This window comes from Excalfactoria chinensis, chromosome Z, assembly GCF_039878825.1.
Source record: "Excalfactoria chinensis isolate bCotChi1 chromosome Z, bCotChi1.hap2, whole genome shotgun sequence".
Classification (NCBI taxonomy): domain Eukaryota; kingdom Metazoa; phylum Chordata; class Aves; order Galliformes; family Phasianidae; genus Excalfactoria; species Excalfactoria chinensis.
Window position 1 is genome coordinate 67,753,033 of NC_092857.1, and position 13,157 is coordinate 67,766,189.

General features: G+C 43.2%; 1 protein-coding gene across 1 annotated transcript in view; it reads right to left on the reverse strand.

Moving 5' to 3' along the window:
* GRIN3A (glutamate ionotropic receptor NMDA type subunit 3A) overlaps positions 1 to 13,157 on the reverse strand; it is a 68,289-nt gene continuing 55,132 nt past the window's right edge. Inside the window, exons 5-9 of the mRNA XM_072360142.1 lie at positions 12,902 to 13,017; positions 11,025 to 11,176; positions 4,424 to 4,588; positions 3,607 to 3,680; positions 1 to 1,538 (exon numbers count right to left, since the gene is read on the reverse strand). Of these exons, the coding sequence (XP_072216243.1) occupies positions 1,202 to 1,538; positions 3,607 to 3,680; positions 4,424 to 4,588; positions 11,025 to 11,176; positions 12,902 to 13,017 (844 nt within the window). The 3' untranslated portion in view covers positions 1 to 1,201. The remainder of the gene's footprint in view (positions 1,539 to 3,606; positions 3,681 to 4,423; positions 4,589 to 11,024; positions 11,177 to 12,901; positions 13,018 to 13,157) is intronic.

Sequence of the window (13,157 nt, forward strand, 5' to 3'; positions counted from 1 at the left end):
GGATTGATGTATTATTTATTCAGATGCTGAACAGCTTACCCTTCCTTCCCCTTTACTCATCATTCAGGTGGGAGGGAGCTCCACTCATTACATTGACTTTGAAACAGCAAATCTCATTTTCCATTACTGCGAGCCCTGGTCCACAAGGAGGCTTTGGTGCCAAGCTCCCTTTGACTTTGGTGGGAGTTTGGTGTCAGAATGAATCCCCTTTATGTCATTTTGACTGTAAGGAAGAACCTTAATGTCAGCTGTAGACAGAGAACATTAAGGGAGTGCTTTCACAGTGGTAAATACTTCACCTTCAGCAGAGGGCAGAGGTAGTGATCTGCAATACGGCTACCTCCTCCCTTCCCCTCTCATCCTTACCCTGTGCCACTGTGAACCCAATCCCTCACACTCGCCAGTGCAGCTGTTTGCATGGCTTCTCTCTGTGTGGAAGTGCAAAGCGAACCTGGGCTCAGAAGCAGACAGAGGTGACGGGTTGGTTTCTGCAAAGTTATTTTTAAGCTGGTGGAGTTTCTTACAGTCACAGATCAGCCACGTCTGCATTTGTGCTGAAGAGCTAAGGGAGCGCCGTGTACTGGGACTACCACCAAGAATATGTCTTGTGGACCACAGCCAATGCCAGGAGGGAAGGGGTTGCCAACATAGAACTAGCACCTGGTATAATGAGGCAACCATAAGGAGCCTTAGCATAAACAGAGACTAAACCCATAGGTACCACAACAAAAACATACCAACAAGGGACATGCTTCCAATGAGCAGTTTAGATTTCTTTCTGTTTTTTTTTTTTTTTTTTCTTTTTCTTTTTTTTCTGTTTTTTTTTTTTTTTTCCTTTTTTATCTTTTTTTCTTTTTTCCTTTTGTTTCCTTTTGAATTAATGCACAGAAAGGGCTAAAAAAGAGGAAACTTCACTGTAGTGCCAAGTGAAGGAATCAGGAACTCTTGCTTTTCAGACCCTTCTTGTTTCTCTAGTCCCTTGGGAATGGCTGGTGTTGGCCACAAGAACGAGAAACCTGCTATGAAAGGAGGAGGACTCAGGATGGTGGCAGTGGCTGTGGGCTGCTGCAACTCTGCTCTCATGAAGAGCATATTGCCTGCTTTATTTTCATGCCTCTTTCTGGCATTACAAAAGCGTGTTACAAATTTTACAGAGAAGGGGAGGAAGGAAGAAAAGGGGAAAGAGGCCAAGTGTGCTGGCCTAGGGCTCCGCAGTCCTGTTTGTCCTCTGATATTCTTCTAGCTCTGATTTCCGGTCCATGGCGAGTTGCAGCTCTTGCTTGATGATTTGGATCTGCTTCTCCAGCTCCGTGAGCTCTTGCATCACTGAGGTCCGAGCAATACTGAGGGACTCTGCTTTCCCATTGGTGGTTAAAGAAGCCGGAGTCTCCCTCCTCACCTGTGGCAGGGGGATGTCTTGGTGCTGCCGGACCGTCACCTCATTTTGCCCTTCATCAGTGCAGATATATTTCTTCCGGTGACAGTTGCCTGTGTTGGCTGTATTCCACACGGCATGCTGGCTGTTCCCTATGTGGGACCTGAACAGAAGTGTGAGAGTTAGGACAAACTCACAGCCTTCTCTCGTGTGTACGCATCCCTTCCCTGTGAGCCATCCCACTGGAGAAATACGATGCTGCTGTTATCAATTATGCATATCATTTCTTTAATTATTACTTGAAAGCACAAATTATGAACCCAAATAGCCAAATGTTTGTGGTAAACTGAAGCAAAGACTTGAAAAGAATCCTAAAATCCTAAAATTCAAGTTCCCCCCCCTTTTTTTTTTCTCAGTTTAGTTCCTGAATTGCCGTCTTCTCAGCTCCAGCACAGGAAGACTTCAGTCTTCCCCCACAGCTCTCCAAAAGCTTTGTGGATGCAATATCCAAAGTTTGTTACAGCATTAACGTGCTGCAATTTGTTCTCATGGAGGGGAAAGGGGGATGCCTCGAGTTGGTGTGCAGAGACAAAGGGGAAATCATGTTGATTTCTTGTTGAAAGCTCCTTGTGCTTTGAAGGAATGGACATGGCTTAATCCAAACCTTGCGGCATAGCAACATGAGCTTCCCAGTGGAAGTCAGTCATTTGCATTATCAGTTCTGATGTCTTTTTCTTTCCCAAACTGAAGCTCTTTGATAAAGCGTTATTTACTGCCATAGCTCCTGCTGCTTGTGGCTGGCTGGTCTGGGGAGCTGGTTGTAACAAATGTCCCAAAGCACAATTAGCACTTGAATTTCAACAGGCAAATGAAACCCTTTGGAGTTCAGCCACTGAGGCTGAGAAGTTCTCTCCCAGCACAGACTTTAACGAGTTCTGGAAAGTTGCAACCAGCGTAGCTTCCTCCCTCAGGTAAACACAACTCCCATAATACAAACTCTTTCCACCTCTTTTCTGTATCTCTTTGCTTGTAGTAACTACTCAGCTCTCAGCAGGAGCCAAGTAAAGCGTAATAATACAACTGATCTGAAAGGTCTGGGCTGCATCTTGATGTGTAGGCATACATTACAAGCTGGGCACCACACTACTATGTGTCCTGAGTTAAACTCACCACAGTGCTGTGCAAATGGCAGCTTGGACCACACTCAGACCACTGTGCAGAAACACACGTGGGCTGGGTGCTGTTCAAGCAGAGTTTGTGGGGCAGCAGCACGTGCTCAGCCTGAGTGATGAAAGAATACGTGAGTAGTTCTGTCTCAGGGCTGTAATCTGTAGGGTTTCTGGACATCACCTGCAAAGTTTCTGCGCTGCTCAGTACATGGCAAGTAGTTCAGCCCATCATTTTTTTTAATTGTCAAAGATACAAACAGATGATGTAGCTCAGTTGTTAAGACTGTACGTGTTTCTTCTTATAAGTGCTGACACTGGCACAGCAGTAACGAACCCAATGTATATTTATGTATTCTGGCCAGACTGAAGTGATGTGGGGTTTCAGTCATAGCAAACACACAGCAGCAGGCAGGCATTCTGTCTCTACCTGTCTGCAGAAAAGCAATTACTGATGCCAGTGTCTTTAAGAAGTGCACCAATGGTTTTGAGTTACTGAGCAATTGTTTAGTTTTAAGAGAACACCTTGTGGTCCTTACTGCAATAGGTGACATCAAACCATTTGCTCTTCATAGCACACAGGCTATGAACACAGGGCATATATTTCAATAACAAGAGTTGCGACGAAGGCTTTTGGAAGGACTGCATTTTTTTTTCTGTTTGTTTTAGTAATTACTCTGAAAAATAATCAAGTTTTTTTAACATATGTACCACCAGATCTGGCAGTCACTGTGAAGCTACAGCAGAGGGCATATTCAGCTCCTGGTTCTCATATGAGGAAAACTAACAGCAACAGACCTAAAACCCTGAAAAGTCTGTGCTTTGAATGGAGTGCTTTTATTCTACAAGGGAAATCATGAAAGAACAAGATTTCTAGATTTAATGCTTTCTCTTGGAAAGAGCTCATTTTTGCTTCACTCCCTTGTCATGTCTATTATTTCTTGGTTGTTGTTGTTGCTCTTATGTTTGACGTGTATTAGATCCACAAATAGATATCCTGGCAGAGAGTACTTCGTATCACAGTAATTTCTATAGTTTGTTTTAAAGGCATTCAAAAATTCCTACCTCTTTTCTGCTCGTTTTGTCTTAGTCTGGCGTTTGTCCTCAATAAATGAACTGTTCAGGGCACGATGTAATCTCTAGAGGGAAAAGAACAAATTACTAAAAGCAAGATTAAAAATAGCTCCATAAATACATAAACAATTTGGGCTCTGTGTGATGGACTTGAGCATAGATTATTTTGCATTCTCAAGGATACAAACAATGTTTGTGCTTTGTCATTACAACAGTCTTTTTTCCCATGGTTTCCTGAGAAAGGGCACTCTGGAAGGTGGATAGATAGTTGGCAAACCATCCTTGATATTAGAATTATTCAGAAGAAAAGTGGATCTTAGCAAACAGTGTTGTTTTCTAAAGCAGCTCTTTCGCAGTACTGCTTGAAAGTAATAGAAGCTCTTATTTTCTGTGCCTTTTTCTGCAACGTAACCTAGAGCAATTTTCTTACATTATATTCCTTAGGATAATGGCATAAACTAGCAAGCGCCTCCTGCACACACCAACATTTGGGAACCTGCTGTAATAAGATAAAATCTTCCAGAGTAGGACAACACTATTATTTCGGGTGTCCAAAAAAAATCTGTAAGGTTAAAAGTGCAAATGGAAAAGTCCAATCTGTAGGCTTTGCACTTGCCTGCAAACATTTTTAGCAATTCCTATATACTTCCAATTTCACCCTTAAGTGAGCCTCTTCAAATTCCAGTAGCTGCTGCTATCCCTCCAATGCCATTCATCAGTGCTCTTCTTACAACCTTTTATACATTGCTCTTTTCCAATCAGCCCAGCATGATTGGAAACAGTCATGGGGTCAATACTGAATTCTTACCTGGCTTGTGTGGAGCCAGTACTTCATCTTGGATTTCTTCTTGATTCGTGGTAACACCAGCCTGTACACTATGTGCTCCCCAATGGTAGTAAGAATGGATAAGACAAACCCAATGCACAGCATCACAAAGAGCCCAGAAAAATGCTTGATGCCCATCTGCAGTGTCTGTGAATAAAATCAAAAGGGGAAGTCAATGAAGGAAGCTGCTGGCTTATTTTAACAGACAGTTATGTTTTCTTATTTGGAAATGTGGTCTGACTGGATACACAGCAGTGAAGTACAGCAGAACTGTCTGGATCCTGGTCACAACAGGATGTGCTGCCTGGCTACTTAAGAACACGGTGTTTAGTCACAGCAAATGGGAGTGAGATTTGGGCCATACAGAGAGATTTTCATCACTGTGCTTTCCTGCTAATGAGATGGACTGCTGAACATAGGAGAATCCAGCACTTATGGTGCCTTTGCACCTGTGTTCCTAAAAGCAAACCCTGCTTAAAGGAATACAGTCTATGAACTGTAGAGCAAATCTTTCATCAGCACTGAGCTAAGACTACTCCTATTTTCTGAGAACTGATCACTAACTGCTTTTTTCATGCTCTGCCCTTGGTGGAAGGTCATGGAAAGAATGTTTTGAAGTAGTAGCACAAACACAGCATCTCTCCACTCACTGCATTAATGTTACTGCGTTATGAAAAACAAGCACTCTCACCTTGACTTCCCCTGAGCCACCCTTTTCATGTAGGATAGGAAGTCTTTAATTAATTTGAATCTCTTCTTTGTCTTTAATCATGTTTGAAGACTGTGGAATCATGTACAGCAGCAGTCTGTACCAGAAATACCTGCACTCCAATGTGTGTGGGTCAGGAATGCATTTTAGGTACTTTAAATTCTCATGCCACCATAACCTACTTATGAATATATGAACGACTTAAAAACTCTCCCTAACAGTCACTGCCCAAATACTACTTGGGAAATACTTCTAAGAATATATATTTTTTACCCTTGTCTTTCTATTGAAGAACATTATTCACCATGTTGGTAAAAACTGCATGTGCCAGGAGATGTCAGCTGGGATGATGCTGTCGCCCCTTGAATAATTGACCCGTGCATTCCTTGTGGTTGTTGTTAGTGTGGTGGGCACAGGGACTGTGCTTTGTTAGCACTACAACTGTGCAATATAGCAAATAAACTGGATTTAGTTCAAAGTAAGATCACAGAATTATAGGATCATTAAGGTCGGTAAAAGCCTCTAAGATCACCAAGTACAACCAGCAACCCATCCCCACATGCCCACTAACCGTGCCCCTCAGTGCTCTATCTCCATGTTTCCTGAACACCTCCAGGGATGGCAACTCCACCACCTCCCTGGGCAGCCCACTTCAATGCATCCCCACAACAAGAGATTGTTCCTGATATCCAACCTGTGATAAATCACAGTGTTTGACAGATCTTGCTAAGAGGTCATTTTGAGCTAAAGAGTTCATTTGTGATGAGTCCACTGAAATTGAAGGCTCTGAAATCTCTCTTTTTTTACTGAGTTACTGATAGGAGTATTTCTCTCTCCTGGTTTCTATGCTTGGTTTATGTTTTTTAGAACACAATGATAGGAAGCAGTGTAACACATTTCTTTAACAAGAACAGAGCTTCAGCAGTGTGAGCACTTCTGTGCCACACTGGCAATAGACTGTGGCAACTGCGGTGGTGATTCCTGCACACCTGAGACATCTCCTCCAGCTTGAGGTTGGTGATTGATGCCATTCCAGCACTAGCTGCAGAAAGAACAGTTGGGCAGCTCTTCACATGAAAAACAACTCTGTTGTCTACACTAAAGCGTGCTGATTTATGCTGATGAGGGTCTGGCTCACTGTCCTGTCAGCTCTGCAGAACAGTTTTCTACCTTCCTAGGGAACAGGAGAAAGAAATTCCAACACTGGCATCCCAGATGTGTTTTTCACTTGTAATGGATAGCTTCTGAAATTGTCCCAAACAAGGCATCTTTCACTGGGAAGGGAAATGCTGAAACAAGGCTTCAACAGTATTTCACCTAGCAATAAAAAAGATAACACTCTGAAACAGCTACCTGATAAAGGCTAAACATCAGAGGGAAATCTTGAGAATAAATCGTGTGCTTGAGAATAAATCGTGTGTGTGTTAGAGGAGAAATAACACAGTGTGTCTGACAGTCTGAGTGAGGATCTACACTGAAGCCAGTAGACTTAAATATTCTTGTAGGAAGGCAATTTATCAGCTCTTTGCAATTATGCAAGCACACACATGTTAAATAATAGAGGAAATCACCTGGTAGAGGTGCCTCTCCTTTTCATAGTATCATGCTGATCAATATCAAAGCAGCAAGCTCCAATACTTCCATGTGTAGTTCTTTTACGTTTGTGGGTGCATATACAGATTATATTTGGAAAGAGCAGCAGTAGACTGAGTTCTCTGTATATCACTGCATTCCTCTCTGCTGATGTGGTCAGGTGCCTAAGTCCTTTGCTGACAACATAAACCCAGCAAATGCCTTCTATACGGCAATACTTTTTAGCAATGCAAGCTCATAATGGGCTGTATTCTCTGTTAACCATAAATTGAGCAGGTAGCTCCCTGCCTTTTAGAAGCAACTCAATTATGCTCATGTGGTGGCTCTGGAGCAATAAGCAACTATAGCCAGTCCTGTGATAATTACATCTGATGGGCGGTGAGGACACGCTGGCAACAGCCTCTGAGTCATCTGCTGCTTACAAATGGGGAGACTGGCAATTTGTGGAAACCAACAAGTACAAGAACAGACGTGGAGGTATCTGCCTTCTTATATATCCTCGGAGACACATTTCTGATTCACGGACCCCTGTCTCCAATTGCTACCTAAACAGTTCCTGCTGCCTCTTCCAGAGCTGTTTACTTTTTCCTTTGGGCACCGAGGAAAAGGCAGGTGATACCGAAAGCTCAATACTTGTTTTCTGTTGGTAGGGGAAAGCACGCAAAAAACAGCACACGTTGTTTCATTATTGGATTTAATGTGGAAAACTAACGCTTTGCCCCCTGTAACAAGAGACAGCAAATAATCTTCTCTCCCTGGTCTCTACTGCGCGCAGCGAATAGGCCATCAAATAATCCAGGGTCCAGCTTTGACTCGTTAGAAGCCTCTAAAGATTTCTGTGGATTCCTTGCATGCTGGCAGCACAGCACAGCTATTAATGCTATGCAGTGCTGAACACAAGCACTAAGTAGGGATGTCATGTTTCTATTAGCTATAATAATAAAATAAGCTACCCTTTTTGATAGCGTTTTCCCCCTCAAAGATTTTAAAAAGCTTTAGTGAGATCAGGCAGTCAGATTTTACAGCACCTCTGCAAAATTCCTCTGAAGAAAGAATTACTTCCAGCTTTACTAGGAATAAATGGGTATAAAGGGCAGATTTTTAAAGACATTTGGGCATCTCTGTAGACTTCCAAAATTCTGCTGACAGCGATGTGTGTATTTAGGTTAGCAGACAGTATTAAAAGCTGTCCCTGTCCCCACATTGTGGCATTTCTTGTAGCTGCAGACAGGCATTCATCCATTCTTTCATTCTTCATTCACTTCTTTATTATTCTTACGGCCTTCTGTGCCTTCGAAGAAGTGGCAGCAGTGAAGTAATATGTATTTAATCTCTTTAGAGAGATTAGCCTTGGTGACGATGGCTTCAGGGTACCAAGTGCCAAATTTGAAGATCCTGTAAATAATTTTGTCTCACACTACCAGGACAAGTTCCTTTCCCCTCTTGAGGAGTTTGGCATAGAACTGGAAAAAAACTCTTCTGTAATCAATACCTTTTGTTTAACTCATCCATTACTCTACTCCTGTCGGTGGTAGGAAGAACAATGACACACACACCATCAGAATTAGGCAATGGGCTGTCTGTTACTGTGACATTACAGGCTGATGAACTGGGAGTAATAATCCTGTCTCCTAACAAACACAACCTTTTTCTCCGCTTGGACAGGTGAATCTACATCTGATACTCATTTTCCATCAGGCTCAAAAACACTCTTCCATACTCTTCTGCAAGACTCCATACTCATGTACTCATTTCTTGAGGACCATGTAGAAAGCAGTTTTCTTCTTTAAGCATGTGCAGATGTCATTAGATCATCCTACAAAGATACAACCCCTTTGCAATGTAGTACCTGTCATTTTGTGACAACCTTCTTTGTCAAGTTTCCAGTTCTGCAGTGAGCAACTGCCAGCTCTCCTCCCCACACAGTATATGTGCAGGCTGAGGAAATCTTGATAGCATAACTTCGTTCCTATCTTTGGTATTGTTTTACATGGTCTGACAACAAGTAATAGCCACATGTGACCGACGAAGGCTTTTCCTGACTAGTCAAATAAGCACAGGCACTGCTTTTCTTGTGGAGGGGTCTGCATGGCCCTCCCTTGACATCTGCAATGCACCAGGGACAAGCAAGTAAACCAGAGCTTGAGGGAGATGGGGGGAAACTCAGCTGTTGTCAAGTGACAATGAAATGGAACCCCTGAGGACACTAGTCCTAACTTGGAACACAACAACAGACTGCCAGGTGACAATGGGGTAAAATCATGGCAGGATGATCGGGGCACTGCCTGATGGTACATCCTGTGCAATACTGAGGGCAAGGATCACCAATGCAGGCACAGGCTCAATGCTCAAGCTGTTCCACACTCATGAGCAGGAAGCTGCAAAGCTGCCAGTTCCCAAAAGTTGAATAGGAAGAAGGAATTTGCAGTCCCTCCTTGGTTCATGCTCTTCCTGAGTAGTTACACTAAGATTCATGCTGACATGGCAATGGGGAGAGGAACAGTGGACTGAAGAAGTCAAGATGTATTACAAGTAAACTGAAAATGCCACAAAGTTATTAGATCCAGCTGTAAGATGTGCATGTATTACTGCTGGCTACCATTCCACACAGTGCTGTGCTCCAGGTAGAGGCACACAAAGGAATACGTTTGAGATTAAAGCACAGCACTTTTACATAAGGAGTATTTATGCGGTACTGATACTGACCAGCAATCAGTGGGAACAGTCACCACTACCAGCCACTGCTTCCTGGGCAATAAAAAGCTCGCTTTTATTACAAAAATAACAAATTCTGTTTTAATTCTAGGGTCTGGAATCAGAGGAGATGGACAGATCAGCATTTCCCTGGGGCAAATATTAGTATAAGAAGGGAGGGAAAGAACAAAGAACAAGGAAACAGAGCTGAAGATGCAGATGTATCAAAATGTTCACAGTGGAGGAAGCTCAAGACTCTGTTGGTATCTAGAAGGGAAAAAGCTAGGGAAAGATAAAGGCTTGGACATGGAGCATTCTCTTCATGTCTTCTGTTTGACTGCTGAGCTGTCACTAATATACTCTTAAGCACTTAATGCACATGACACATTTAACTGAAACTTCTGACAGCATCTTTTGGGGGTGCTATGGTTAGGCTTTTGGGTATGGGTATCACACGCTCATGTAAGTGACACTAATGTGGTAAAGCTGCCTTTTCATGTGCTTAAAACCACAGAAGTTCATATTACATTTTCACACTTAATGCAGGGTCACTTCTAATTCAGTGTGTGTGTGTGTGTATGTGTGTGTGTGTTGAAGCTCTAGGCTCTAGGAGCCTGCACTTCCCTTTCAGGATAAACTGGCCATGCTACCACATCCCTGGACAACAGGAGGGCTGGTTTAATACTTGGTTGAAAACTGCTCTGAAGAGGAGACAACACAGTTCTAGCTGTGTGTTTTGTACCAGTGAGAACATGTAACTGATGCCTTTTGGAACACCTCTGAGTTAAAAATCTATGTTCTGAGCGGTAGGCATGCTGGATCTTTTGATTTCTCAGCACTTTATCTTTTTTACTTGACAGCCTTGAGAACTTGAGAAAAACCACTATTCCGATAAGAGCAGTCCTTTTTTCTCATAAATAATGCCTATATCTTCAGCTGCCACGAGCTGGCATTACAACTCTGATTTAATACCAGTCTGTAAATCCATGAGGATTTGCTTCCACTTCCTGTAACTGTACTTTGACATGTAAACTGCTCCTTGTCAGTACTCAGCACTGTGTCTTGGTGGGCCATTTCTAGTTTGAACTCCCGCTTTTGGTATAACAACCTGCTACCCATGTTAGAAAGTGGCAGAGCTCCATCAGAACTGAATACAGGGATGCTGCTGTCCCTTCTTTTGCTTCTGCCATTCTTTGTGATGGGTGCTTCAGCTACCACTGCAGTGTGTGATGGTCCAGAATTCATGGCAGTGGTGATACACATAATGGAGTGAAGCCAGACAGATCTGTTGTACAGCAAGCAGATCACTTCTTTTAATGCAACATTACATATCCTGTTTGTCCCCAGATGTGCTCTCTGACGCGTGCACTGCAAGCCTAACTTAGCAGCACAGCCTTGCTGATGTTTTCCTTGTGCTCTGACCTCAATGCTGCTGCAAGTAATGACTCCTGCTTCTGATGTGTAATGCTTCCCCGCAGCTGCATGCCATCTCTATGTCTATGTATTGGGGAGAATGAGGGGAAATAATTGACAAGTCGGGTGCATCCTCAGCAGTTTCAATTAGGTCAGCCATCGTTCATCACTTACCTCAGTGACAGCAAAGCTTCTTTTCCCACAGGGAACAACTTTGTACCACTTGTCGTGCAGAACATCCATGAAGCCATGGGATTTGTACTGGCTTATCAGCTCAGAGATGTTGGAGGTGAGCGGAGAGTTGGGGGGAAGACCAATGCCATATCCTGGAAGGAAAAACAACAGTCATCTCTCTTACTGGCTTTACTGCTGGAGTGAATTGTTGTACAGTATCAACTGCCAGCACGGCAGAGCAGGTTCAAACCTGGATGCTTTCCATGGATTGCAAAAGCTGAGATGAGATTTCTTGGTGTGTAAAATACTTTAATACAAACAGGGTATGTAACTTCAAAACGATTGCAGTCACAAAAGTAGTACGTAAAACTGGAGACTCAAAAACCTAAGACATCAGTACAGACAGTTGGTTAAATCTGTTGTGTGTCCAGAAGCACAGCCCCCACATTGCTTTTATAATAGGTTCTTCTGGTTTATATTGCTTTAACAATGCAGAGGGGCCTTAATGCCAAGTAAATGACGATGTGATCCCTTTACACTGTTAGAGCAGTGGATGGGACTGTGATGTCAGATGTGACATTTTTTTCTTCCTGTGTGTTTTCTGATGAGAAGCCACACGCAGACCCATGGGAGCAGCCTGCATTCTTTTCGCCACAATTTAAGCCCCAGGGGCTGGGCTTTCCATTACTGCAGTTCTGCTCTGGACAGAATTTAATTATTACGTGTTCTTTGGCCACTTCAGGGTGCTGGCACAGGACTCGGCCTAAGTGCAGCTGGGTTCAGGAACTATAAATATGGCCTGCTACTTTAGAAAGGGGTATATATTGTGCCTATATTTGTACCTGAATGTATCTGCTAGCACTGGAGAAATGGTTTCAAAGAAAGCACAACTAGGGCTCATTAATACCACATTTTCAGCGCTTTAAACTGTTTCTCAGTTGGATGCTATAAAGACCAGTTCTTTTAAAATGTATATCTGAGGGTTGCTTTTTTTTTCTGTCTTGAAGCGCTCTGTAACTGACTCAGAGTTGTGAAAGCTGGTGGTTTCCTTCAGTAGAGCTGACCTGAGACTGGCAGAACTACACGTGCAGGGTGGAACATGCTGCAGCACACACGTCCCGCTTCAGCCTGCACATCTGAGCATCTGTCCTCCTTGGTAACACAAAGACAGGAAGAAAACGGATTGCTTTCAAGTCTCTGGTGCGAATTCAAATGGGAAGCACTGACAGAGTGAAATTAAACATTCTGCAACATCTCTTGAGCTGTCGGCTTGTAGTTGAAATTATTAAGCCACTCAGCTTCCACCAGTCTTCCTTCCTTTTGCCTTCCTCTTTTGGCTGCAACAATTCTTTAGGAGACTTGTTTTAATGTACAATGGGGACAGCCAGCCAGAGTGACTGCTCTTGGAGAGGGGAGAAAGGGAGCTTCAATTACTTTCACTGCCCATCAATTGCAAAAGTGATTCCTGAAGACTGAACATTCCTGAATGGTGCTCAGTGTTTGCTTGTGCTACAGGCGGCTCCTGACTAGCCCTGCTTCTGAAAAGTGAGCCCAGAGAATCAAGCCTTATCTCAGGAGCAGCTTTATTTCAGTGTGAGCAGTGGGATGGGCTGTGCCTCCTGCCTGCTGGAGACAGACCACATGAGCACTGAATAATTCCTACACAGAGTATGGCAACAGATGGTGTGAGTGATCTAAAAGCTCAAAAAACACACAAAAAAGGGCAAAGCCTTGGTTCTGCTTAATCACTGAGAATGCTACCCATTAGCTTGAAGGGGTCCTCAGTTTCACATAAACAGTTTCAATCAGAACACTGAATTACAATAAAGCAAATGCAACATATGGGAAATAGAGCACCATGCTGTAAAATTCATTACCTTCAATGGCAAAGGGCTTTCCCACAGTTAGAAGCTTGCAGTCAGCATCTATGGATACTTCGTAGTCCAAGAGTGCCTTATCCATAATGAAGGCATCAAGTTTCTCTGGGTCATTCCTGCATTCAACATCAGAGTCACAAACAGAATCATTTCAGAGTCCAAGACTCAGTGGTGTGCACTGAACATTTATCTGTCTGGTTCTCTGGAGGCACAGCAAAGGGAATCAGGGACTGCTACTTTAAATGCTAAACTGATA